The sequence below is a fragment of the Haplochromis burtoni genome, unplaced genomic scaffold (assembly GCF_018398535.1).
Source record: "Haplochromis burtoni strain Fernald_Lab_line unplaced genomic scaffold, NCSU_Asbu1 Contig_107, whole genome shotgun sequence".
Classification (NCBI taxonomy): domain Eukaryota; kingdom Metazoa; phylum Chordata; class Actinopteri; order Cichliformes; family Cichlidae; genus Haplochromis; species Haplochromis burtoni.
Window position 1 is genome coordinate 381,522 of NW_024582468.1, and position 27,711 is coordinate 409,232.

Consider the following 27,711-nt stretch of genomic DNA (forward strand, 5'->3'; position numbering starts at 1 on the left):
GCAGCACAATGTTGGAAAAACCTCCCACTCCAGTGCCAGTATTTCACAAAAGGAAGGAAAACAGTGAAAAAGAGGTTGGGCACTGTATATTACAGCACCGGACTTGTGACTTCTCACATTATAAAAAGCACAGGTGTTTGTAATATTATTGGCAATAAGATTGATGCTTTTCAAATGTGCTGGACAGGAAACGGAAACCAAAACACATTTCATTGACATTATTTCTCTGATTTGGAATTTGTAAATCCAAACTACACACAATTTGTAAACTACACATGCTATGTACTTTTTTCAGGAAAATTTCAACCGGGATGCAGCGTTCTCCTCTCAAACATGTACGTATAGAACATGCTGCATACCGAGTTGCAGGCATATAACTAAAACGAGTAAAGTTTTGATCCAAAATCCACAATGGATCATGTATTCTCCAGGAATGGCAGCATACAAGGTGTATTTTTAATTTTCATTAGCACTCATAAACAGTATTAAACACAAGAATTACATTTATTTCAAGTTCCACATTCATTATATAGATATATATTGTAATATATCTATATCATGGCTAAAGCACTTCTGGATGGATGCAAACTGCATTTCGTTGCCCTGTACCTGTGACATGTGCAATGACAATAAAGTTGAATTCTATTCTATTCTATTCTAATGCCTTATGATCCTTTAAGATTTCAAAGATATTTTGGGGGCTTTTAATTACATATAAACAAAGAAGGATGGTCATCCTTTATGTTTGCTGTATGTCCAGCACCTCCAAATCTCTCGTCTCTGTCCACTGACGGTCTCTATTTGTCCTCAGTTGTCAGTTTTCCTTCCACCCAGTTGCCTTCTACTCATCTGGTTCTTATTTGCACGGTACAGCCAGATGGAATGTGGCCACATGCCTTTAAGGATGAGCTATTAGCCCATTAATATAATTCAGCCAACACTATCTGAGTGAAGCAAAGCTGAAAGATGCACACTGTTAGAGAGAAAGACAAAGACCATTTGAACCTAAATGTTTAATTTAGATCCCGATAACATGTTTTTTACATCTTGACATGTCAAAAATATGCCTTAAGATTTTGTTTGTGCCATATATGTATCAGAGAGAATAAGATTGTGAAAGAAACTCCCTAATTTAGTTCTTTTGCTATTAGCAGTACTCTTCACTGTTTCTGTCTCCACTGCACGCAGCTCCCGGGACACCATCTGTGTTACAGCCACGTGTCCTGGTGCGTTTCCCTCCACTGCAGTTGGACCAGGCAGACCAGCAAGACCAGTTACCTTCATGAACAACAGCCGGCCTTGTACCTGGCACACATTTTTCAAATTAACAAATGCAGGGAAAATTACTTAAAGCAACATGAGCGAGGCCTTGTTAGAATGATGAGATTTACGATCCCAATTCCAAAAAGAAAGCTGGGACGCTGTGTAAAATGTAAATAAACCAGAATCCAGTTATTTGCAGATCTCATAAACCCATATTTTATTCACAATAGAACATAGAAAACATATAAAATGTTTAAACTGAAATTTTGCTATTTCATGGAAAAATATTAACTTGTTTTGAATCTCAAATCTCAAAAAAGTTGGGACAGGATGATGTGGCATCCATGTTTTCCATAAGGAATTTCAAATATCAATTAATCTGATCACAGAACACTTTTCCGATTTGTCTCAGTCCATTTTAAGTAATCTTTTGCCAAAAGAAGACCGCAGTGTTTCTGGATCATATTCACATATGGCATCTATTATGCACAAAAGAGCTTTAATCTGCATTTGTGGATGGTGCAGAAAACTATGTTTCAGTGCTGATTGTGTAAAGAGCTGAGGCATCCAATATTGTGTTCCAGTTTCTGCCTCAGGTTTCTTTTTTAAATCTTATCTACATTCTGTGACTAAGATATGGGTTTATGAAATCTGCAAATCATCAAAATCTGCTTTTATTTAGCATTTACTTAGCATCCCAACTTTTGTTGAAGTTGGGTTGCATTGAGAAAACAACTGTTTAGGCTTACCTTGGACACGAATTCTATCACGCTTGTAAGTCTGGCAAGCGGCGCCTTCAAACAATTGCGAGCACAGACAGATACACTTTCCATCCAGCAGAGTAAGAGTGCCTCCATTTTGACAGGGCCTGCACTTGCATACGTTATATTCTGCCACATACTCTGCAATAGCCCGCTTCAAGTTTGATATCGTGGAGTTAGCGCCTGGGATTTCCAGTGGAATTAACATGTGGATGGGCTCTGGCTGCCATAAACAACAAAATATATGCAATATGTTAAAATACATTAGAACATATATTAGAAGGAGTTTTGTTAGAATATATTAATATTTTTTCATTTCATATTTATCGTAATTTGTTGTGTTAGCATGCTAATATTTAGCAGTGAGTGTTGAACACAAAGTAGCCTTTAAACTTTGAGCCTTTGCCTTTGCAAAGTCAAAACTATGACTGATAGAAAAGCTCCAATTAAGGCTGCACAGACTCAAGGATCTAAGTTTTAAAAAAAATAAAATATAACTTCTTCATCCCTTTCTTGGTCTTCCATGTGAACCTGTTGATGATGTGGACACCAAGGTACTTGTTCTCCTTCTCCACATCAACACATAATTTCCTTAGGGATTAATAAGGTATTCTGATTCTGATCCTCTAACAGAATAGACATGGAGGATGTAGCTGCTGATGCATCTAAAGTCAATTACCATTTCTCTCGCCTTATTTACATTCAGAAGAAAACGATTCCTCCCAGACCACTCTGCACAATCACCCACTGCACTGTTCCTCTCGCCAGTTGCTAATAATATCCAACCACTGGAGAACTGTCAGGGTATTTCTGTAGGTGGCATGACCCCGCAATTGTATCTTGAGTCTGAGGTGTACAAGGTGAACAGAAATGGAGACAGTACAGTCCTCTGTGGAGACTCTGTAGTACATATAATCAACTCACACTGAGCACTGCTCAGTCACACATACTGCAGTGTGCCTGTCCGGTAGGTAGTAATCCAATAGGTCAGAGGTATAACAAAACACATGTCTGTGTTAAGGTTTTTAGTAAACACTCATCTATCACATTGAAACTGATCAGTGGCATTTAACAATTCTATGAGCTCACTACATTGTTGTCTACATAAGATTCCCTAAAGTGAAAGTGGCAGTTCATTTTAAGGATGACATTTATGTATAAAGTTTCACAGCAATTCGCAGTTGAGAAAGTTTAAACCATGTGAGTGCACCAGAAGAAAAGTAAATGACATATGTGTAGTAGAAGCTACCTGCATAAATGCTGTGCTGATTCATTGAGTTAGGTAATGTCACCAGTTTAGTGAAGACACTGATGATAGCCCTAGATAATATAAAAGTCTGGTTTGATTACAGTCATTAGATCAAATTTCTGCAATAGCAATCCCTTAAGAGATTTTGGTAACACTTTATACTACGGCCAAAGGAGCTTTTAATGAAATCGATTCAATATTCATTATGTTGGTGTGCATGATGAATTTTATTAGTCCATTATTCTTTTATTTTACCTTATACTATATACTTACTGCATATTTATTGTTGTTTCATGTAAAAACCTGACTTGTTAGCCCCTTTTTCCCACTAGGCCTACCTTTAAGCATTTGTATAATTTGTGTATCCTTTCTGGTAAAATACCCAGAATGTAGGCATTACAGTGGTCCCTCGCTATAACGCGGTTCACCTTCGGCGCCTCGCTGTTTTGTGTGCAATTTTGCACACTTTTGTTTTGTTTTGTTTTGTTTACAGCGCATTGTGTTCTGCATCCTGATTGGCTGTAGACCATGGGCCAGTCAATCTCGTGCCGTGTCTCCTGTACAGTGCAGAATGCGTTCAGCTTGTCAAATTTACATAAATCTTCGATCACTAGCAGTGTGACTCTGAAGTGCTGGACCGCGGGTGCCTTTGGTTTCATTCTATAATACTGGACTTATTTTTCTACAAAGGTTTGAACTTTGAGAGAGTTTAAACAAGAGAGAAAAGTGTGAAAATGTTAATGCCTTTCTGAGAAAAGTGTATAAAGTGTGTAGTGAGGGGTTTTGCAGCCTTAAAACATCTATAACAATTGTAAAAAAATAAAGTTGGCTACTTCGCGGATTTCACTTACTGCGGGTTAGAACGTAACTCCCGCATAAACACATACATTTATACAGTATGTATATTTCAGTTTAACTTGCTCTCGCCTTGCTGTGACCTTTATTCGTACCTCACTGTGCAGCAATGCAGGGGCCTCTGTGATGGTCCGAGCCCATTCCTGATATGTTGCAAGGTCCATCACTCCATCCCTATTTAGTTTAGCCCTCATACTAACAGCACTTAGTAGGGTACCTCCCTTGACTGATGTCATCACCTCATCCACCATAGCTTTTCCTTCAGCCTTACCTGTGTGGCAACAGAAAAGGAAACTTTAGTGACTTTTCATAATCAGTGCAGTGACTCGCTCCAAATTCAGTTTAAGACTTTAACTTTGGATTTGAACTTTTCTGTTTTAATACAGTTAAGTTTCATGCATGCAGCATTCCTTGAAGTAAAACACCAAAATACACTTAAACTGTGGAAAGGGGTTGGGAATTTAGTCAGAATCATCAAGCATGCTAGCTTTGTTCATTTAACCTGGAAAAACAGGGAATGCAAACCTTCGTCCATATTTGATTTATTATCACAATGTTTAGGCTTAAGGTGTCCGCTTATACTGTCCGTCGTAAGTGTGGAACTGAGGCCTCCTTCAATGCCTAATGTGATGCAGTCTTGAACGTCTCTCTGCGTCATATCTGCAAGAACAATAAAGTATAGATAATTAGTGCTTATCACTTGTATTTAATCAACACACCATAAGGCTGAAGAAACTTCATAGCAGAAAAGAATGATTTCAAATAGACATACTTCTTTGCTTAATGGTGTCATGGTCGAGGACATAGATCAATTCGTATTCACCGCCGGTTTTCCCATTTTTTGTGTAATGGGTTCCATAGTCCTCCAGGAAGGCAAAATAAATTCCCTTCTCATATTGCAAAGGTAAAGATTTGACATGCACCAGGAATTCATCTGCTACTTTGAGCTCACGGGAGCGCATCCTGTAGGTGCTCAGTTGAACTTTGCCCTTCACCCGCATAAAGTTGTTGTTCTAAGTTTGTGGGGTCAAAAAAAAAAAAGAGATGCAGCTTGTCCATAGAATATTGATTATTCTGGGTTGTACATTAGATTCTGTGAAATTATTAGAGGATATTTACCTTAATTTTGGTGTTTTCGGTGACCGTTTTAATCATTTCTTTCTTCTCATACTGACCCGATAGGTCAACATTTAGAGAAGTATTCGACAAAGACCCCTCAGTTGGGGTGAATTTGAAAGAAAGACCAGCATCAATGTTGACACTCATCTCAGTGAGGATTTCACGCAGAAGGCTGTGAGTGTCTTCAAAGAGTTCTTTCGAAGCTGTTTCCTCCACTAACGTCTGAAACAACAGAATACATATATCAGTATTGGGTGGCAAAACAAAATCCTTTACATGTGTTCACGATCAGTTTATAATACTGAAATTCTTTCTGTTGCCATGGTTAACCTGATAGTTAAGCACGCCGACGTTCCAGGGCAGCCTGTCAAACGTCCCAGTGTTTGGATTCCTCACTCGATCACATCTCCCATTGAAGTAATCATTGTTGAACGGGTTCATTCGAGGATCTGTACCCAAGATGTTGATTCTGGTGGATGAACATAGAGGCCACTTTAAGACTTTTACAGTGTTACCCCAGTTCAAGAGTTTTAATATTATAGAAGGCATCCTCATTCTCCTTCTTTGTAAGAGTCAGGTGAAAAGACTGATACCACTCGTGCACTCTATCCATCCATTAAACAGGACGTTAAAGTCGGAAGATCCAGGTTAAATGGCTTAGACTCTGGGTAAAATAGCCAGTACTTCCATCCAGACAAAGATTTCCTCTTATGTGAGCTGGTCATCCTTTATGATTTTAGTTAAATATAAAAAGCCATAAAAAAGATTAATTGTCTGTTTAATAGGATAAAGTTAAAGCCTGGCCAAGCATGGTTGGTTAGTGGCACCAAATTAAGTACGCACAGCAAGCTCCCAGTACAAAAAAGTCCATCCCTTGCCTGAAGATTCTGCATTTTTATAAGCCGATATCTTTTTGTAGGTTGTAGGAAACATCCCGCCTCATTTATGACACCTATCAGTGAAATTAACGTGTTCATCAGTCTTTTGGTGAAAAATTTCATAACAGACCAGCTATTGTTAAAAATATTAAGCAAAAAATCTGTGGATTTTTTGCTTAAAAGCAGCTCACATTTAAAACGCCAACTCTGCTAGGAAGCTGGTTTTCTGTAAACATTGTCACCAATAGATGTTTATGTGTCTCCCCAATGTAAATGATTTACTCTTTCTACCAAGTATTCATTTTACTGTCATGCTAATTTATAGTGACTCTTTATTTCCCACTGATTGAGCTCTTTAATAACTTACCCATATCCTGCTGTCCTGCCTTGCTCATTGCTGTCAAGGACTGCCGAGCCACAGGGTTTACGCGCTGTCTCACAGTCTTCATCTGATCCATCTTCACAGTCATAGTCTCCGTTGCACATTAATCTCTTTTTAATGCAAGACCCTGTGTAGAGACAGAGAATTGCATGATACTGCTCCCCAAAAACAAAGCGATAAAGACTGAGGTACTAATACTGTGGTACCTGACTCGCACTGGAACTCTGAGTCTGAGCACGCACGGGGAGGCGGTAGCTCGCATTGACCATCAGGTACACAGAACTCCCTGTCTCCTATCGATTCCTGGCAGGCTCTACCTCCAAACTGGCCAAATGCTTCTGTACTTCGAGAACGCCTCTGAGGATAATACATAGTGTCACATTAAAGATAAAGACAGAGAGCAGCACTGCAAAAGAAGATTGGCTGTGAGCGGCACTGTGCATAGATAGTAGACCTGTTTAGTCTGATTATTTATTATTATAGACTTAAAAAGTTAAAAGCATTCTAGCTTGGGCACTATTAAGTTCACAGGCTCTGACACTGATCAAAATCCTAATTGACTCACTCTGGTTTTTGTGCAAGGATCACAAGAACTCCACCCTGACCAACGACTCCATGCACAGTCCACAGCTGGCGGATCAGGATTAGCCCTAAAATACACAAATTAGACACAATAAACTCTCTAAATAATAATAGTAAATGATTAAACAAACATCCTTAATGTTGTGTAAGTGAAGCAGGAAATATACATACATGCCTTCCCCAAGAAGTGCCAGAGCTAGACAGAGGCCAGCGAGAGCCAACTGGAGAGCGATTTCAAGCCTCATCATAAACCTTTGACAGCACAAATGATACCGTGCCTGTCCTCCTTTAGTCCTTTAAGCTACCACCTTGTTAATGATTATCCATCTGCTAAAGGACTGTGTTTTTATTGTTGTCACAGTCAATAATTTGGATTTCAGGTGCAGCAAAAATCAATTCAGTGCTCGGAAACTCCCAAAGCAGAGTTTACAGTGTTTGTCTGCATATAAACATCTTACTCACACAGCCTCAATCTTTATTCTTCACAATGCGAGCAAAGCACCCACAAAAACATAATAACTACTATAAAAGTAAGTAATAAATCATCTCCTTTCATAATCTGTAGAAAGCGGTTATTGTTTACATTACATTCATTTGTTTGATTAGTAATGAGCTAGTGTGTTGGTAAAGAAAGCCATGATTTACTACAATAACAGAGAAAGATTGTGTTTCTAAGTATTACAACTTCCTGCTAAATGCCACCAAAATATAACAAATGAAAAATATACATTGAAATGATAAAAGTGCAAATTGGAGACCCTATTAAATTTATTTGGACAAACAAGGGCTACACTCAGTGGATATTTGGATATTTTTAACAAACAATTTAATCACAATTTGATCTAATTGAAAATATATGGATTTATTAAGAATCACATATTTCATCTTTAGCCTAATATACAACAAAAATATAAAAATCTAAATATAAAAATGGTTTTTAAAACAATGGGAAGGTGTAAATGATCCTAAGCACTGGGTTTGAAGCAGATACACACATTTAGAAATTCTATTTATTCTTTTTTCTGTTTATTTTCAGATTTCTTCTTTTGAGACTTTTTTTTTAAGACCATTTGTTCATGTTCGTGTTTCCAGGATTACGCAACCATGCAAACAAAACAAGTCAGCAGCAAAGCAGAACAAATATTTAAAGACTCAGTTCTTGACTGTTGTAATACATTGGCATGATGCATCCACGGTACATTTAGGTCATCGTCTAAGATTGGAAAATGGAATGACAACACTAAATATGAAAATGAATTTTCATTCAGTCCCACTGCTGAAAAAAGGTTGGTGTGCTGAAGTAGAGCTCTTTGTCCACAAGATGGCAACGTTGAACAGATAACGGCAGTGTTAGTTTTGTCCTCTTGTTTCACTCCGTCACTGTTTTTGGGTTTAGGTGGAAGGAACGTTGTTTACTCTGCAGTTGTAGAGTTTGGAAAGCAATGTGTAATGCATACACATGAATTCAAGTAGTTTTCGAGTATCTATTTTCTTTGTTAAATATACCTTCAAAAATAAATAAAGTCTTGCACAACGCACAGTGAGGTTTGAACTGTTGCACCCAATCTGTCATGTGATCGGGGAGACTTTTGCTGAGTCTGCAGAACTTTGTTCTTCAAGTGGAGGGAGTGCAGTTTATATAAATTTTTTTAAGGCAAAATAGATTAGTTCTCAGTGAAGAATGCTGAAAGTAATCTTTAAATGTAGGCTAAGCAATAATTAAACTGCAATAAAAGTTTGAAAAGTTGATTAGTTACGATCAGGGCAATTATTATTAACAGAGCAGAGAGAACGTTTGTAAAGTGCTGGGAGGTGAAGGGCTGACAAGTTTTTGCTTTTGTTGCTCTCAGGGAGTAACACTGATCTTTAACTTGGGGTCTGGCTTGTGCTGGTTCTTTCCCTGTGTCTGCAAACAAAGCTGGGGTATTCTAGGGGCAGTGTGGTCGTGGCCTAATGGAGAGGCACAAATATGTGCTGAAGTCACCACTTTTATGAGGTTCCACAGTTTCCTCCCTGCTTTCCCAGGAAACCAGAGGGTAGTTAAGGTGCTTGGCAAATCTCCTGACTAGAAAGACTTCCTGTTTTTTGAGGGGGGGCTGAAACTGTGTGGAAACACTTGTGGAACAGCATACTACACAGTCACTCTACTACCAGTAGAATGCTGTCATCGTATTTATCAGAATACCATGATGGTGCTTCCTGCACTGCCATTTGCCCCACTGCTGTGTGTTGTTCTTTAAGAACTAGCTGCTAAAGACACTTGAGGGTTAAAGAACAAAGAGGGACATAGACAAAAAAATCTACCTCAATTATGGCTTGGAGATAAGTGGCTATCTTTGGTTCTGGCTGTGGTGGCAGGCAGTTCCAGGATTCACGCCCTAAAATGCTTGATGTTTGGATTGTGGCCTTCCTGTCATAAACTAAGGGAAGGACACTTCCCATTAGACTTTCTCTGTCAGCATTCTATCGTGAAATAAAGGCTCGAATGTGCCAGTGCTGACTTTTGCCATCTGTATTCGTTTTTTTTTCTTTTTTTTGCAACGAGTTTCTTAAAAAAATGTAGTTTTTAAGTACAGACAGTAGCATCAAACATGTACTTCTGTGTGCAAGTGCTAGTAGCACTGGGTGTGCCGCTGACCTCAACTGACAATGAGTAACATTTAGAAGAACAAGGAACCATATCTTTTATCATAAGTCACTGGACAGTGGTTCTGAATTGGAAAGACACGTCATGGCAGGAAAACATGATTCTTGTACTGATATGCAAGAAGAAAAAACACAAAACAACTAACCATACATAATAATAGACACTACCAACATCCGTCTGAATACAGCATGTTGTCACATGCATATTCTTTCCAGATGATCTGCAAATAAAGGCAAATATCTGATAACATCAAAGTGTTTAATAAGAGGTTCAGAAAAAGACCATTCCAGCGGTTGGTGACCAAATGGGAAAACACTCTCAGCGAGACAGTAATCTGGCTTCCGTGGGGCTCATCTCCTAAAAACCAGCCTCCGTCAGCAGAACACAGGATACAGAGTCAGGAAAGACATCCTTCCTCTGTCCTTTTCTCTCTCATTTCTCAGCTCTAAACCCACAAAACACACTATACTGTACGTCTGTTAACATCAACAACACATCACGCTTGCACTTTTTGAGAAATCTGCACCGTATCAGGTTTGAAGTCCTCATGCAGAATTTGGTGAATTTGCTGAGGTATGCCGAGATTGTGTCTCCTTTTTATTTTACATTTACAATGAATGCAATTGGGGGATAAATAGAAACTAAAAATTATTATCATTGCAAAACTATTTTATTTACTTTTTAATGAGTCAATCATTTTCACTGGATAAAACTGAAAGGAAAATATGAAAACTGTCTTGTTTTGTTTTTTGCAAAACCCAAATGTGTCAACGATCATATCAAGCGAAAGAAAAGCAGTATCTTTCGCACAGGAAAAAAGGTGAAATCAGAAAATATGTGGCGGTTTCTTCAACTGATTATAAAAACAGGGGGGTTTCAGTTGGCTAATATTTGCAGTTCTGCAGGATGGTACCAGCACTGGGCTGTTAACCTGCTGTTTATACTGCCATCACTTCCTATAATTTCTATTTCATTATCAGGTTCACATTAATTCACATTAATTAGTTCACATTAAAACGGGCAGTACGGTGGCACGGTGGTTAGCACTGTTGCCGCACAACAAGAAGGTCCTGAGTTCAATTCCACCATCAGGCCGGGGTCTTTCTGTGTGGAGTTTGCATGTTCTCCCCGTATTTGCGTGGGTTCTCTCCGGGTACTCCGGCTTCCTCCCACCGTCCAAAGACATGCAGCTTGTGGGGATAGGTTAATTGGATAATCCAAATTGCCACTAGGTGTGCGAATGGTTGTCTGTCCCTATGTGTTAGCCCTGTGACAGACTGGCGACCTGTCCAGGGTGTACCCCGCCTTTCGCCCTATGACAGCTGGGATAGGCTCCAGCGCCCCCCGTGACCCTGAAAAGGACAAGCGGAAGCGAATGGATGGATGGACATGAATTAAAACATAAATAACATGAAATGAAGAAAATAAAACACATTTGCAGAAGTGAAACTAACCATTTCTCAATTGAGAACCACATTGACATCAGTAGTCATGTCACTGCGGATCTCAAAGCTGGCATTTATTAGTTCTGTAATAATTACACATACTTGCTTTCCTTTCCCAACAGCTTGCTTCTGCTGAATAAATTGGAGTCCTTGGTCTGTGTAATTGTAACCATCTCTGCTTATACATACACTCCATCTTTTAATTATCCCAAACAAACATCTATTGATGCCTCTGCAAACATGAAACAAACACACTTTCTATGTTACTTGAATATTTTCCTCCTGGGAACGCCACACCTGCCACTTAAAAGCAGCAAATGTAAAAACGGTTATTACATGGCTAAATCACCATATGGCATCAAAAGCAAAACAGACAAAGGAAGTTTGTGACCCATTTTCAACCTTCAGCTTACTGTAATTGTGGTGAGATTAGAGCATAGCAGAGAAAATGTTGGGCCTGCACTTTTAGAAATTTTGCTGCGTTAGCAACAGTTGAGCTTTGCCACTCTGGCTGACGTTCCCCAGTTCCCTCTCATTCCTCCATTTAATAATACGATGATCAGCCTACATATAGTGTATGCAGCTCTTATATCCTCTATTATTATTAATTTTTAAATTCAATAGTCAGTATGTACTGTAGACCCACAGTGGCGGAGATCAATGGTTGATGTAGCTTAGCTTAGCAATAAGAAATCTGTTCTGTTTCATGTCACATGTTTGGGGGGAAAAATACTAATGATGAAAGTACAGCTTTAGATAAGCTGTGATGCGGTGATGCACACTACTCAGAAAGAGATTTAATTACAAAATTCAAGAACATTCAACATAATTCACTGTCTGAGAGAACTAGAAAATCTTCAGTCAACGCACCTTGGTTTTTTTTAGTGTTATTTAGTCAGCATGACTCACCCAACAGTTTAAAAGACCAATCACTGAGTGGAGCAAATGCTAATTTTGCCCTGCACACACTTTAGTCTTTTCAAATGACTCCAATTTGAAAAATAAGAATAATTTTTAAAAATAAAAGTGAAATTGACTTTTTCACCTTTTAACCACGTTGTAAAGTTGTAAACACAACATTGACAAATCCCTTTTCAACAGACATCTGTAGCAGGCTAATAAATAGTTTGTTTAAACTTCATGCAGTAAAAGCTCAGCTCATATCTGCTAGGTGAAGTGTAACGCCAACTGTCCGACTACTTGTACCAACTGTGAGGCAGGGTTAATTTTTGTAACTGGGTAAGTTGTTTTCTTGGAACCACGCATTTCATTACATCATTTTAAATCTAGGCTGTAATACCTTTCCTTTTCATTATATTGACAGTTTTCATAATACAAATTGATGATAAACCAAAACATAAAGCAAAAGGAACTCAGGAGTTTATAAAAACAAAGAAGTGGAATATTCTTGATTCAGTTCAAGATTCAAGATTCAAGATCTTTATTGTCAAATGCCATTTCACCCCAAGCCCCCCATGGGCCATTTATAAGAATATAAAAAATATATCTCCAAGAGATATAAAACTAGAAATGACAAATAAATATTAACTCGTTAAATTTGGGTAAAATTAAGGAATAAAAATGTACAACTACTAACTATATCTATGTACAATAAACAAAGAGAGGACAGAGACAATATGAAGTGGTCATTTGCAATTACAGTAAAATGAGATGATTGTGCAGTAGTTATTGTATACCAGGTTCAAGTTATGGTCAGGATATTGTAGATAAGACGAAGACATGTGCAAGATGCAAAATGTGCAAATGTGTTCAGTAACTATGTGACTGAGTATGCAAAATAAGCATATTGTTCCTAGGTCGAGTTTGTAGTGCATTTGTGGAAGTTTGTGTTGTTTTTGAGTCTTTTGGTGAGTAGTGTATTGTAAGGTCTTTGTAAAAGTGTTTGGCAGTCCTTTGGTGGTAGTGAGTTGAGGGCTCTGACTGACGGTTTTAATGCTGCGAAACCGTCTGTCAGATGGAAAACTATCTGCCACACCTCACTTTCCAATGTGAGGGGTGGAAAGTGTCCTTCAATATGCTGTTTGCACGTCGGATGATGTGTTTGTCGTAGAGTTGGGAGAGGGCCTCCAATGATCCTCTCTGCTGTCGTCACTATCCGCTGCAGAGGCTTCTTTTCAGCAAAAGTGCAGTCCCCGTACCAGATAGTGATGTAGCAGCAGAGGACGCTCTCAATGGTTCCCTGGTAAAATGATGGGAGGATGGGAAGAGGGAGACTGGCCTTCTTCAGTTTCCTAAGAAAGTGAAGTTGTTGTTGGGCTTTCTGCATGATGGTGGTGGTGTTCAGGTTCCAGGAGAGGTCATCTGATATGTGCACACCCAGGAACTTCATACTGTTGACCCGTTGATGTGCAGTGGGGTGTGGGCCATTGAGCTCTTCCTGAAGTTAACAACCATCTCTTAGGCTGTATCCCAATTCAGGGTCTGCAGCCTTAAAGTACGCAGCCTCAACGATCCTCAAGGGCCGCGTACTCAAAGACCGCTAAGGCCGGAAGTGCGAGGCTTGTGTAATGGGACGGTCTAGCCTCCGTTGCGCTGATACTGTTGTTTGTCAATAAAGTTTAAAAAAAAAGCCTCCGTTGCGCTGCCCAGGTTGCCTAGCAACCATGATACTAACCACTGGAAACGTGTCATCAGCTTTGTTTGACAGAAATGAAGGAGAAAATCTTTTGTTCATTTGTTTGTTTGTTTCTACATGAGCTTTGATCATTCTCTGTAAGATTAAGCTCAGCTATTGAACGGCGTATATTTTAAAGTAAAGGCTTTAAAACCAAGTTAGTACAAACGTCACTAATGTCACATAACTTTGCCGACATGTGGCCAACAGTAATGTTTAATGTTCTTCGTTATTAAACATTTGCACATAAATAAGTGACATAATATTCAGTACTTAAAGTTTACTCTTCGGCCGCCCCTCATCCGCCGTTTTTTTCTGCAAATTTATCCACACCCATCGCCGCGCTATGCATTCTGGGATATGTTGGGCCACGAAGTCTACACTGCCACAGCCTTAAAATTCAGGGAAATGAAGGACGCATTTCAGGGCCGCATTTCGAGCAGCCTTTGAATTGGGACAGCCTTCGGCGCGCCGCTGTGACGTAATCGGCCTTGAAGTCCGATACTTTAGAGAAGAAGGTGTACTTTATTGGTCCCCGTGGGGAAAATCGCTCTCTGCATTTAACCCATTCACTCAGTGAAGCAGTGGGCAGCCATTGGGCGCCCGGGGAGCAGTGTGTAGGGACGGTACCTTGCTCAGGGGTACCTCAGGGTAGCTGTTCAGGGGAATCGAACCCCCGACCTTCCGATCATGGGGCCACCACTCTACCTACTGAGCTATCCCTGCCCCCTTTAAGGCTGCAGACCCTGAATTGGGAGACAGCCTTAGTCTTCTGAACATTTAGAGTCAGGAAAATTCTTGAATGGCCAAGTTAGTCACCTGATCTTAACCCAACTGAGCATGCATTCACTCGTTAAAGACTAAACCTCAGACAGATAAGGGCCCACAAACAAACAGCAACTGAAAGCTGCTGCAGTAAATGCCTGGCAGAGTATTAAAGAGGAAACCCAGCATCTAGTGATATTCACGAGTTCAAGACTTCAGGCTGTCATTGTCAGTAAAGGGTTTTCAACCAAGTATCAGAAATGAACATTTTATTTTCAGTTATTTAATTTGTCTAATTAGTTTTGAGCACCTGAAATGAAGGGATTGTGTTAAAAATGCTTTAGTTACTCACATTTTTATGCAATCTTTTTGTCCAACCCACTGAATTAAAGCTGAAAGTCTGCACTTAAACTGCACCTGAGTTGTTTCATTTAAAATTCATTGTGGTAATGTACAGAAAAACGTTGTCTGTCCAAATGTTTATGGATCTAACTGTACATACACAAATGAACCCATGTATAGGTAATAGTAAACAGTAATATACATACAGTAAAAAAATCTGTTTTGAATTGTGTTTGTTCCTGTTCCGATACATTCTCTGTTTAGATACAGATGGCATCAGCTCAAAGAGTTGTTATACTGAGTTGGATGAGTCTGTTGAGGCAGTGGGGGCTGTAGATGTCTCAAGAGGGGAAGTGGGCAGTTGAAACATTTTTGACAGTGTAAATGACCCTCTGAAAACTCTCCTGTTTCTCCTGAGGTGCAGCTGGTTAACTATGCAGAGATGCAACCTTCAGAATGCTCTCAAAGGAACGTCAGCAGAAGAAAACCTGTGTTTTTTTTTTTTTTTGTTTATTGGGTCTTTCAAAGAATTCTCAGAGGACAGAGTTGCTGCTGAGCATTCCTGACTACCATGATGGCATTGTTGATCCACTGAATGGTAACAAACACTGGTGATATTGCCCTCCTATAGTCTGTGAGGAGTTCTTTGGGCTTAGAGGTGTCAGATCTGGTTTATTCTTTAAGCACCAACTAGCCAGCCTCGCAAATTCTGTCTCACCTTTCTTTGAGAAGAGCCCCATCATCATCAACGTACCATCTATGACCGTGATGATAGCGCCTTTAGAGGTGCAGTCAGATCTATAGAGTTTGCAAAGTAGGAGGCTCAAAAGGCAGCTCGTGTGGAGCTCAGGATGAGCACACAACATGAATATTCTTGAATTAAGAATCAGTTGATCAGCAAAAACCCTAAAACTGCTAATGTAGTAAACATTCTCCCTGAAGCCTATAAAGCGCACTTCACATAGCGCCCCTGGCATTCAAGATGGCACACTGCAATGTGAATGGCTGTGATGGTGTCCTATGAAGATCTGTTATCTCAAACTGATATTAATCAAAATTGGGTACAGGGTATAGGGTGCATTGCATATGGAAAATATCCACAGCAAATCACTTGTTCTACATTTTGTCATTTTACAGCCTTATTCCAGAATGACTTTAATTCAATTTTCACCTCAATTCTACACACAAAACCATTGAGTCTTCACCAAATCTTCTCCCATTTACAAATGATGGAGGCCATTGTGCTCACTGGGATCTTCAATTAAGGTCCCAGTGAGCACAGTGGGAAAGGCTACTGAAATGTTCCTGTACCCTTTTCCAGATCTGTGCCTTGATACAACCCTGTCTCAGAGGTCTATACACAAATTCTTGTACTTCATGACTTGGGTTGTGCTCTGACATGCACTGTCAACTATGGGACCTGATATAGAAAGGTGCACCTTTCCAATTTATGTCCAATCAACTGAATTTACCACAGGTGGACTCCAATCAAGTTGTAGAAACATCTGAACAGTTGAAACAGGATGCGCCTGAACTCTATTTTTTTTTTTTACTTTTAATAAATCTGCAAAAACCTTTTCACTTTCTCATCATGGGGTACTGTGTTTAGAATTTTGAAGTAAACATTTTTTTCATGCATTCTGGAATAATATTGTAACCTGACAAAATGTAGAACAAGTGAAGCATTGTGAATACTTTCCAAATGCACAGTGTATTGCTGGACCAGCTTCTCAAAACATTGTATAATAGCTGGTATTAGCACAATCCACCAGTGCCAGTCCCAAATCTAGAATAGGTCCCACATATTTCTACCAAAAATAGATGGTCCATGCATGAAAACAGTGACGTCAGTGGCTGTGGGAGGGGTAATGCAAGAAATTCACTAATGAATGGCGGCTGTAGCCCACAGGCTTCTTCCACCATGTTTTAACAGCAGTTTCACTTAGAAAATAGCTCAACCTTAACCAAATTCAAATGTACAGAAAAACACATAAAAAATATCAGTTTTATGCCTCAATTTATAACAGCAAGATCTTCAAGTTGTTCCTGCTCAATCTTAGGCCAACATATTTTTACTTTACACATTATTTGTTTAGAATCTGACTAATTCCTGCACCACTGCTACCTGTGACATGCATGTAGACTATAGGTGTAGCATTAAGTTGAAATGAATGACTGAATAAATAAATAAATACTATATTAATTGGCTCTTTCTGGCATTTTTTTAAAATTATTTAAAAGTTTGTGTTGTTGTTGTTTTTTTCAAAGAAAACAAAAAAATCCACGTCTGGGTAAGCAAATTTGATATAAATACACGCACGCATACATACATACTGTACATCACGCACTTCATTTTTATGACCCACTTACTAAAGCCGATGGCGATATTTTGTTGGCCTGCATGTAAAGAGCCCGCCCCCCTACCAATTGAAATCTGCAGCGAGTTAGCCCTGTCAGTCAGTCAAGGGTTAAACGAGGAGTTTGCAGCAGTCTCTCCGTTCTGTCCAAGGCAGTCGGCGGAAAACATCACACTCTCGCTCATTTTTGCCAAGCTGTGTTTGATTCAACTCATTTCGCAGCCGAATCGCGAGGCATCACGGCAGAGAAAAACCCGCTCTCTTTCCCAGAAGGCGTATTACTGCGCGTTTCCAAACACAGGTAGGTAAGTGTGGTGTTTAACTTTGTTTTCACATCCCTGCATGAATTAAGATTCCGCAAGAGGACTATCCTACAGGTAGTCGTTTAGAAAGCTGCGGGTATTTACAGGAATGTTAGCCTGAAATGTTTTATAAGCTTAATAAAAGCTAAAGGCAGGCAAGCCAAGGTTCAGTTTTAGTCAAAGGCTGAACTGTCTTACTTTAAATGTTCCAAATTTTGGAAGAAAACTTCGTCATAATGATTTTTTTCTCCCCTCTGCTGCCTACTTTGAGATTCTCTTTTGGGAGTCCAACACTCTCCCTAGGTTTCTTTGTGAACTCAATTCTCAATTTCTTTCAGCTTTAACCCTGACTTGGAAAATTGTATTTGAATCTTGAGATATTTCACATAATTTTTTATTAAGCATTCACAATTCTGTACCTTCTATCACTCCTGTGTCACTCCTGTGTTTGAGTGCAGAAGCCTTTAGTATGAAAGTGCTCTGTGTTCAGTGCCGTGTGTTCACAGTGGGCCTGTGGTATTTCACCATCTCATACACTTGCAGACTGAGTCATTCCCTGATTTCCTCCAGATGTGCAGCAGTTTACGTTTCCTGACGGGGCCAGGATTGTGACATTTCTGCCTTTTGCAGTGCTGTGATTCTGCTGACAAACATAAATTTATGCTTGCTGTCTGAGGCTGAGTGTTTGTGTTGTGACACGGCTGGATGCTACACATCCCCCCCCCCGCACTTATCTGCCAGTTTTTGTGGCTGTTAAAGAGCTGTTAAAATGTAATCCTTTAACTTAAATCTTCAATCAACTGCTGACATTTTACCCTTTTTATAAGACTAACTGCCAGGTACTGGGACTATGACACCACTCTTGTTAGAGTACAAGTGCAATCATGTGTCATGCTCGTGAAGGCTTAATGTGTTGTGCAGCAAGTGTTAAGGGTTTGCTCGTTCTATGCTTCCAAGCAGTGCAGGCCAAACAGCATGTCTGTCAGTGTGATTTGTGGTAACTTGCATGACAGCATGGTGAACCAAGCAAACAAGGGCTTACGGCGCTTGTTTCTCTGCCTCAAAAACTGGTACAGGCAGATGAAGTTTTGTTCTGGTTTTTAGTGTTTGTGCAGTAGCACCTGTGGGACATCTCTCATGGTATCAAAATTAACGTGTGTGGTTTTTATATATACTTTTGAGGGGAAATAAAATGATAATTTATAGAATTTTTATTTTCTGTCTATCTCTGTTGTGGTCAGGTGTTAGGCAAAAAAAAAAAAAAAAAAATAGTAAAAGCTGCCACAAAGCTAGATAAAGTTCTCTTATCTTATCCTGAATATCTCTCACTTCCTTTATGGCTTTTGGACAGTTAACTGGTTTGAGCCTAGGCAGTTATTTTTAGAGTAGATATTGTTCTTTACGTTTTTGCGTGATCTCACGGTGCAGCTCTGTTTTCGCTTGTCTTGCAGATGGTTTACTCCTTGTTATTCTGGAGTATCAGAAGGTCAAGTGCAACTTTTCCTTGAAAGTCAGAACTGTGTAGGTAAACTCTTGTTAAAGGCTCCAATTTCCGTTTGTTCTTGCTTAGCTCAACATCACGAGATCTTTTGCTTTTGTAGCGTAAGATTAACTTCAGGTAATTGCTCAACCTTTGCTCGTTTTCAACCTTTGGACTGTCCTACGGTACTCACAGGCTTTTTACCCTGATATTCTAGCCAGTGTAGCCTCTGGAGCTGGACCTAAAGGTATGTACGTTCTACGCGTATAGAGTAGGAATCGTTTGTTTTTGGGGTTTTTTTGAGGGGGTGGTCTTTCTCTTTTCTTTGTTTTTGGGTTTGTTTGTTTTTTTGTTTTGTCAGAACACGCATGAGTTGCACACATCTTTTTAACACATGTGTCTAAGTGATAATGGATGTGTTCCAAGTAACAGCCGTTTGGTACATCTAACATGATAAGAGTAAGGTGATGCTGTGGCTTCATCTATAATCCTTTGTGATGTTGTTTGTGCCTCTTGTAGGAAATGCACACACTTGTGACAATGTAAAGGAATTCATTGATTTCATGTAGCATGGAAGGAAAAACTTTATTTTTTATTTTTTAAAAAAGACATGTTTTCTATATGTTAATATTCTCTAAAGCAGTTTACCAGCATGATACTGCTAACTCAGAGTTGACTGGTATTATGATCGATATGCCCAGATGTCTCTTTAGCAGGAGGTTCTTAAGTTTTAGGACAGTTTACTTCTTTATAGAGCCAATTAACTGACACAGCATGCTTTTAAAGCAGTGTTAAAGTGTCTCATGCCTTCTTATGAGCTGCCTATTTTATTGGTCATATGTTTTATGCTTCCCCTATGTGTCCCTCTCGTTGTAAATGTTTACTGTGTTGTTAGATACAATAATTGCTTATGATGTGGAAAAAATTGTTTCAGTGGCAGACTGTAGAACGGTGCAAGTCTCCCCCCCAAAAAAAAACGGGTTTACCAGAAAAGACTGTAGTGTGCTTTATTTAACTTATCATCTTCTTTCTTTCCCTTTCTCAACACACACTTGGTGTCCAACTTCACTTTTTCTGCCTCAGAGCAACGCCAAGAGAAGCATGTGTGGGTGTTAAGTCATATGCTTGGACGACCTCATTGCCCCTGAATACGGAGCTGCTTTACCTCTGATTGCCCACTTGTCCACAGACTGACACCACACCATGTCTGCAGAGGTAGACAGAGCGCACGCATCTTCTGCCGATCCCAGCCTCACCTCTACAGTCTCAACCTCCAACACCCCTCCCAACTCTCCTATAACACAGGCATCCAAAGTCCCATTCAGGAAAGAGAAAAAGAAAGGTGAGTGGAGGAGAAAATGGTGCCGATACTCCTTTCATCAGCTATTAAGATGTGGCAGCGATTATAATTTTACTACTTTCTTTCTTTGTCTTTTTAATCCAGTAACAGAGAAGACAGATGAATACCTGCTGGGCAGGTTTCAAGGGGATGGTGTCAGGTACAAGGCCAAACTGATCGGCATTGATGATGTTCCAGAGGCTCGTGGAGACAAGATGTGCCAAGATTCCATGATGAAACTTAAGGTACAACTTGGGATCAGAAGCTCTTTTCTTCTATCGCTGATTTTCATGAAGAAAATATCAAAACTGTTTCTTAAAGCTGTTAAGTAGAGCTTTGGTGTATATACATCTGTTTGGTGGGTATCATTTGCCTTCAATAGAGTAGTGTTTTTGTTTTTTCTCTCCAGGGTATGGCAGCAGCTGCTCGGTCGCAAGGCAAGCACAAGCAGAGGATCTGGGTCAACATTTCCATGTCAGGCATCAAGATCATTGATGAGAAATCGGGCGTGAGTTCTGATTACTATTGCAATATAATCTGGACTTCACAGAATTTATTTGCAGTGCTTTAAAAAAAAAAAAGCAAACAAAACCGAAAATCCTTGTCCACATTTCTCAGGCGATCGAACATGAGCATGTGGTGAATAAGATCTCCTTCATTGCCAGAGATGTAACGGATAACAGGGCTTTTGGATATGTGTGTGGAGCTGAAGGACAGCATCAGTTCTTTGCCATAAAGACTGCACAACAGGTAACACACAGAACTGCCATAGACAAAGTGTGTCAATCTGGTCCATTGGACAGGTTGGAAAATGTGAAGTAGAGCATAGACTTTGTTTTTCATAAGTTTTTCTTTTTCTTTTTTTTTCTCCTTACAGATAATGACCACACACACATCCATTCATACCAAGCCAAAGTAATTGTGTACTAGTTAAACAATTAAATGATGGGAAAGTTCCTGTTTTTCTAATTCTAACTAAAGAATTGTTTTTGCTTTTTAAAGCGGATCCACCATAGAGAAAAAATAGTACATTTTCTGCAAATTAACACACACTTTGTTTTTTTTGTGTTTTTATGATTGTAGGACAGTCAAGGCAATGAGCTACCAGAATACTTTCTGTAATTTTACACATTAATTTGTTACAATTTGGGCCCAAAGAATCATCCTGATGGATTTCTATCATTTACTACAGTAGCATTTCCTTATCGTGTCAAACACCATAAATTTGTTATAATTGCACTTCATTTTTTCTTACACTAAGATATGAGGGATTAAATGTGTAGTTAAACTTCTGTACACTGACAGAAAGGGGAATTTCACTGGTCCGTATCACTTAAAATTAAAGGTTGCTGTTATGTGGCTCATGATATAAAATGCCATCCCTGCCATAGACTCTCCATTTTAATAAGAAGCCTAGGCACTACAGTGCCACCTACTGGCTTGTGAACTTTGTCTGTCAAACCTGAGTTTTAACATTATAGACAGAAGCGGCCATGTTTGTATGAATGAGTGCTTATTCATTCAAATATATTTGTTTGCTAGCTAATGCTAGCAAACAAATAAAATAGTAGAATTTTACTTGCGTAAACTAAAGCATAAATTTTGGTCAGTATACACGTCATGTTGTTTTAGACAACCTTAAAGCATGGTTGAGAGGTCAAGTTGATGACTCAAATTTGCTCAGGGGAAAGCTTAACAGCTCGCTACCTAGTTGGGATGTAACTGTCAACCAGCCATGTGTCTAATAATGTATAACTTGTTGTCATAAAACGGCAGTTCACCCCTTTATGGTTGTCATGAAGGTAAAAGGTTTACTTAAGTAACTTTTTTTTTTTTTTTTTAAAATGGGGTTGTTAAAAAAAAAAAAAAAAAAAAAAAAAAAAAAAATTTTTTTTTTTTTAACTGAGAAGCTGGAGATTTTAACATTTGAGCCTACCTTCTTTTGATAACTGCTAGAAGTGGTACGGCCACAGGCACCAAATACAAACTGACTCCAATTTCCAAAGATTTTTGGTGTTTGTTTCCATACAGGCAGAGCCACTGGTAATCGATTTGAAGGATCTATTCCAAGTCATCTTCAACCTGAGGAAGAAAGAGGCCGAGGGCACACAGAAGGTAATGGAAGCAGAAGCATTTAACTTCAGACTGGAAAAAATTTTCTCCAAGTGAATGGCAGCATTTTCTTTGTGAAAGAAAAACACTTTCATGTGGTCCTCTGGGAGTGCTGACAGGGTACACACTGTATGTACCGCTTGAAAGTCAACACTGCCTCTCTGTGTTCTTTCAGTGAATCACATCCTCAGCCATTTTTCATTTTAGTGATGAATGCGTCATTTCAATGGAAAGTCTGTTCGTTAACAGTATGCCTCTGTTTACAGGTTGAAAATGGCAGTGATGTAGTGGAGGTAAGCAATTAATTTATTTTTTTCTCCTTAAAGCAGTTACTGACTTTTTTAAATTTTATATTTGTACATTTTTACTTTCTGTCTCTAGAATGGAAATGCCTTGCTATCTATGGGCAATGACGTAAAATCAGCTCAAGTAAGAGTTATTGTAATGATGTGTCCATCTTAACAGTGAATGTTGGAGTGCTTTCTTTTTTTAATTTTTTTAATTTTTTTCTCTTAAATGGCATGTTTCTGTTTCATTTTCACATCCAGCCAGTAGAGCAGCATGACCTCTTTGGAGATATGTCAACCCCTCCAGACATTCAGGCTCCAAATGTAAGTATCACACCATGATGGTAAATATTTCTTTTAATATGGGAATTGTAATTGGTGAAGTGTATTATTACTGTATTTACACAATTGTGTACCTGCTAATTATTATCACTCTTTTGTAATGAACGTATTTGTAAGAAATGACTCTATAGTAAAATCTCAACGCCCTCTGCGAACTCCATTCTGAAAAGACTTGTGAAGTCATCAGATTCTGTTCATTTTAAGAATCTATGAAGAGTCTTTTAGGAATTGAGTTTATGCTTTGTGTTTTACTAGTCTCGTTGTTGTTAACTTTAAAACTGCTACAAGTAGAATCTGTTAGACTTAGAGTTGTGGCAAATCTTTTACTTCGGTGCTGCTGAAATGTCTCATTAACCTGAATTTATGGGTAAGTAGCAAGCACCGGCTTTGACTTGTAGTCCAACTTGTTGTTCAGAGCAAGTAGGATTACAGTAAGTGAGCTAGAAGTGGACCCTAGACCTTCAAGTTGTCAGCATTAAATTGACAGCGACTCTTCATAATCTGCAAGTAGCAGTTTTAAAAAGGCATTCCTTTTTCACACCATGTGATTCATTGTTCATCTTGTTAACACATCATTACCTCCCTTCTGCAGAAATGATTTATCCTTTTCTCTTTTTCTCACTGTCCCCTCTCGTGTTAACCAGGACTCTAATGACATTCTCTTACTGGACTTTTCTGCTGAAGTTGACAGCAATCAAAATTGCATAAAGGGAAATTCCTTTGTAACTTCCTGTGCCCCTGACTATAGGGCATATCCCCAGACAGAGAATCCATTTTCCTCAACTTTTGGCTATTTCCCAACCCCAGACAGTGACCCTTTCAGAGATGACCCCCTTTCTAAATCACCCACTCTATTGGCAGCTGATAATGCACAGATTCCCGTCAACACCACCACCAATCACCTAAACGGCACTGTTGGCAGCACTAGTAAGACAATTATTAATGGTGGTGTAAATGGAGACTCTGAACATCTCAGTCAGCAAATAAATGGGTTATCCAGGGAAACCATGATCCTCGCGCTCAGTAACGGACAGTGGCCGCTGGGGGGGAAAATAACTCAGGGAAACACGACTACCATGATGGATGGAAATGAATCTGGACAAGTTCTCTCAAACAAAAATCCATTTTTTGACTCTTTGAAAACTTCCCCTGTCTTTAATGAAATGACCCATCGCCCAGAGCTGCCAGTGACTCATAGCAAGGATTCAGTTCTCATAAGCCCGCCTCCGCACAACTCTAAGTCTGGACGAGGTCGAAGGAGCGCAAAGGTGAAATAACACAGCTATGCCAATGGTAGTAGGCTTGCATGTGTTATGCGTTTTAATAAAAAAAGGTTTACTACACATTTGGAGCTAACATCTCCCTTGAGCTTTTGGGTTATGCATTGGTGTTCGACAGGATAAGGCACTGAGAATGCACTGGGTTAGGGACTTTAATTTTGGAACTCTGGTCATGGTCTTGTTGTTTGGATAACTACTTTTCTTTATGCATGCACTGGTGTTCGCATGCTTCTCAAACTGGCTTGAATGAATGACTTTAACAATCAGCTGCTCATAATCTATTTTCCTAATGTTCACGCTTCAGTGAAAAGAGCAGGGGTAAGTGGCAAAGCATGCAATCGTATGCTTAACTATAGTTAATTATTAGTTTCTCTTAAGCATTTGTTAAATCTTAACTGCCACATAGTTGTGACTTGCTAACAAAATGTGTTGCATTATTCATTTTATTATTTATTTGTTTTGTGACTAGTCTACATCAAGTGATCTGTTTGGAGCAGAACTGTTCGCTGCTTCCAGTCAGTCTGAGGGGTCATCTGCTCCAGACCTCTTCAACAGTACACCGGCAAACTCTGCTCCCTCTGCCATAGCTGCTCTGGGTAATACACAGGAGGGGGAATTTGTATTTCACACACATCTCTTTGTTTTGGTTTTTTAAAAAAACCTGTTTTGTGTCTGTAAACTTTTTTTTTTCCTCCTTCTTTTTGATATATTTAGGGAATCTCCAGTTGGGTCCACCAGCTACCACAAGTGTCCCTGCTGTAACCATGTGGGGAGCCTCCAGTGCTGCACCCAACATGTTCCCCATGCCAGGAGGGACAGTTCCAGGGCCCAGGCTCGCCTTCCCACAGCCATCTGCCTTTGGTGGTCTACCCATACCACCAACAGGTTGGGGTCAGCAGATGCCACCACAGTTTGCTGCCGCTCCTCTCTCTCCACCCCACCTTTCTTGGGGTCAGCCTGCCTCTACCAATCCTTTCCAGCCTAATGCATTCCCAGGTATGGGTGATCCACAGGGTCCGTCACGCCCCCCTCCAAGAGCACCTGCTAAACAGGTCCCTCCGAAAGTAGAGAACAGTGCCTTCACAGCTTTGGATCCCCTCGGAGAGAAAGAGAAGAAGACTGGGAAAGACATGTTCAAGGACTTCCAGCTCGCCAAGCCTCCTGCCATCCCAGCCAGGAAAGTAGAGCTTGCAGCAGGGTCAGATCCAGCTTCCAGTGGCAAACAACCGGGGGCATTTGATCAATACTTCTCCACTAAAGTGGGCCTCGTGCAGGATGCTGCAGATCACGATGACTTTGAAATCAATAAGATACCGTCAATTGGTAATGCTAAACTAGCTGAAATGGCTTATGTCATAATCTGATGACTGTGACCTGTTGGTAACTGTGTCCTGTGTTTGTAATGTGCAAATTTAGATGCCTCTAAACCAGCTGCTGCTCCAGTTCCAGGGCTCTTGGATGTTGCCTTCTCCTCTGCTCCCATCCAAAACAGTTCAGCACCACCCCAGGGATCAGAACTTGGTCAGGACATGTTTGACAAAGCATTTGGAGCCCCTGACTCCAGTCCATTTGGAGTGCCACCTGTAGCTATGGTACAGTTTTATTTATGACCACCTTTTACTTTATCATCCTAATCCCAATGATCCTTTTGATAACAAGGATATTGTTATACTTGAGTTTTTGTTTTGTTTTTTTCCCTCAATATTTTTATTTTTTATTTTATTTTATTTTTTTTTAACAGAATACATCTGTCGGTCAGAGCTCTGGTTCAACAGCTGCCTTTGAGGATCCTTTTGGAAATCCTTTTGCTTGACCACAACTTTGTCCATAAGTAAGTTCATGTTTTTATGATGCTCCTCTGATTTCATTTAGAGTGAAGACATTTGTCACAGTTTTTCCTCATTTGTCCTCATAGTTGGAGTAAATGGAACAAATGAAGATTTCCACTACCGTCATGATGTTTGGGAGAAGCTGCTCAGTGCACGACAATCCGGAAATGAACTATTATCCCAGACCCACCCTTCTATTAGATCTCACCTCTGATGGTGTTTTGTTTTCTGGGGGGGGGGGGTGTCCTCCCCTTTCCAATCAGTAGTTCCCTCATTTTTGAAGATCACTGATCTACAAAGTAAATGTTATGTCAAAATCTGCTGAAGAAAGAGATGTGCTGTGTGAGAGAGGATGTCCAAAGTGGTTCATTGCTGATGCTGTCTTTGTTAAGGAAATAAAATGAATTATTCATCAAGTTGCAAGGTATTTGACTAATGTATTAATTTTTTTCCTTTGGTTCTGATAATGGTTTTTAAAACATCCTTTTTAACAAACTGAAATTATATCTATAGGTAACTTTGATACATTTCTGCTACTTGCTGGTATTTCCTGTTTTGCAAGGCATATTTCCTGTATTAATAGGGGAACATCTACATTCATCAGGCAGAGCTGTGCAGTTGTTTTGCATCTTAGATCCAGAATCCACTGATCCTATTGCCAGTCAAAGGTCTGCTTAAGGTGCATTCAGTTACCCTGTAAATTCTTGCCATTAAGTTCCATCTATTGATTTTTTTCTTTTTTTTTTTTTCTACCTATCACTTGGTCTTGTGGCAGCTGGGAAAAGTGAGGGATGAAAATTTTTTTTACTGCAGTCATAGAAATCCTAAATGAGGATGAAAGTTGCACTGCTCACTATCATCTGGTGACTATAGCAAAATAAAGTATGTATTTTCTTTTTTTTTTTTTTTTTTTTTTTTTAAGGATAGATTTCCTAAGTGGGGCAAATTACTGTAATACCAGTCGCAGGGTGATCTATTAACAGCGTGAACCACTGAATATTAACCAGAATTCTGTCAAGAGCAGCACAAATTGGTATCTCAAAAACCAGCAAACCCGATGAGGGACAGAATGATGTTGGTCATCTAACCAAAATAACAATGCAAGCTCAGGTTTTTGCTTCTCTCCCAGCCACAAGGGGGCCACAAGCCAGTGTACTCTTAGTGCCAGTGTCCCAGTCCCAAGCCCAGATAATTGGTGAGGGCTGCATCAGTTAGGGAATCGAGCATGAAGTCATTGCCAAAGCAAACATCAGGAAGGAGATCTTCATACTAGATCAGTAATGGCCTGGGTTAACAGTGACTCAATCTGGTACTGTTAGCTAGCTGTGTGTTAGTGGAAACTGTGCTACTGTTGGCTGGAAGATGAGAGAGGGTGTGTTAGGAAACACCAAGATGGAAGGCAAAGCCAGGAGTATTAGAGGTGGATTCAAACTGTGTTTGATGTATTCTCTGGAAAGAGA

The 27,711-nt window shown here is 39.6% G+C and overlaps 2 protein-coding genes across 9 annotated transcripts; one reads left to right on the forward strand and one right to left on the reverse strand.

Annotated features, from left to right (window-relative positions):
- Positions 1-998: 998 nt before the first annotated feature.
- On the reverse strand, positions 999-7,416 carry c9 (complement component 9). The gene is made up of 11 exons (XM_005929767.3): positions 7,261-7,416; positions 7,073-7,157; positions 6,714-6,864; positions 6,493-6,634; positions 5,578-5,716; positions 5,248-5,469; positions 4,901-5,141; positions 4,654-4,788; positions 4,224-4,399; positions 2,013-2,247; positions 999-1,305 (listed from the first exon to the last, which is right to left on the reverse strand). The coding sequence occupies exons 1-11, from the start codon at positions 7,335-7,337 to the stop codon at positions 1,148-1,150; spliced, it is 1,761 nt and encodes a 586-aa protein (XP_005929829.3). The 5' UTR covers positions 7,338-7,416; the 3' UTR covers positions 999-1,147.
- A 182-nt stretch (positions 7,417-7,598) lies between these two features.
- dab2 (DAB adaptor protein 2) lies at positions 7,599-26,667 on the forward strand. Of its 8 annotated transcripts, XM_042223250.1 has the most exons (16): positions 17,375-17,581; positions 19,034-19,103; positions 20,146-20,404; positions 20,507-20,646; positions 20,811-20,909; positions 21,020-21,151; positions 22,433-22,516; positions 22,780-22,806; positions 22,895-22,942; positions 23,062-23,124; positions 23,787-24,410; positions 24,892-25,018; positions 25,137-25,745; positions 25,839-26,014; positions 26,164-26,253; positions 26,338-26,667. In XM_042223250.1, the coding sequence occupies exons 3-15, from the start codon at positions 20,266-20,268 to the stop codon at positions 26,233-26,235; spliced, it is 2,340 nt and encodes a 779-aa protein (XP_042079184.1). In that variant the 5' UTR covers positions 17,375-17,581; positions 19,034-19,103; positions 20,146-20,265; the 3' UTR covers positions 26,236-26,253; positions 26,338-26,667. The 8 variants fall into 8 exon arrangements, with proteins under 8 accessions (XP_014191472.1, XP_042079184.1, XP_005929832.1 ...); XM_014335986.2 differs by lacking the exons at positions 17,375-17,581; positions 19,034-19,103 and adding an exon at positions 7,599-7,619; XM_005929770.3 differs by lacking the exon at positions 19,034-19,103 and having other exon boundaries at positions 17,375-17,585.
- The last annotated feature ends 1,044 nt before the right edge of the window (positions 26,668-27,711 follow it).

Coding starts and splice junctions, on each gene's coding strand:
- c9 (XM_005929767.3), bottom strand. CDS start 7,337: ATGATGAGGCTTGAAATCGCTCTCCAGTTGGCTCTCGCTGGCCTCTGT. Junction 6,865..7,072: donor ATCCTTGCACAAAAACCAGA/GTGAGTCAATTA, acceptor TATTATCCTCAG/AGGCGTTCTCGAAGTACAGA. Junction 4,789..4,900: donor TGACACCATTAAGCAAAGAA/GTATGTCTATTT, acceptor TTGTTCTTGCAG/ATATGACGCAGAGAGACGTT.
- dab2 (XM_014335986.2), top strand. CDS start 20,266: ATGTCTGCAGAGGTAGACAGAGCGCACGCATCTTCTGCCGATCCCAGC. Junction 25,019..25,136: donor CTCTGCCATAGCTGCTCTGG/GTAATACACAGG, acceptor TGATATATTTAG/GGAATCTCCAGTTGGGTCCA. Junction 26,015..26,163: donor GAGTGCCACCTGTAGCTATG/GTACAGTTTTAT, acceptor TTTTTTTAACAG/AATACATCTGTCGGTCAGAG.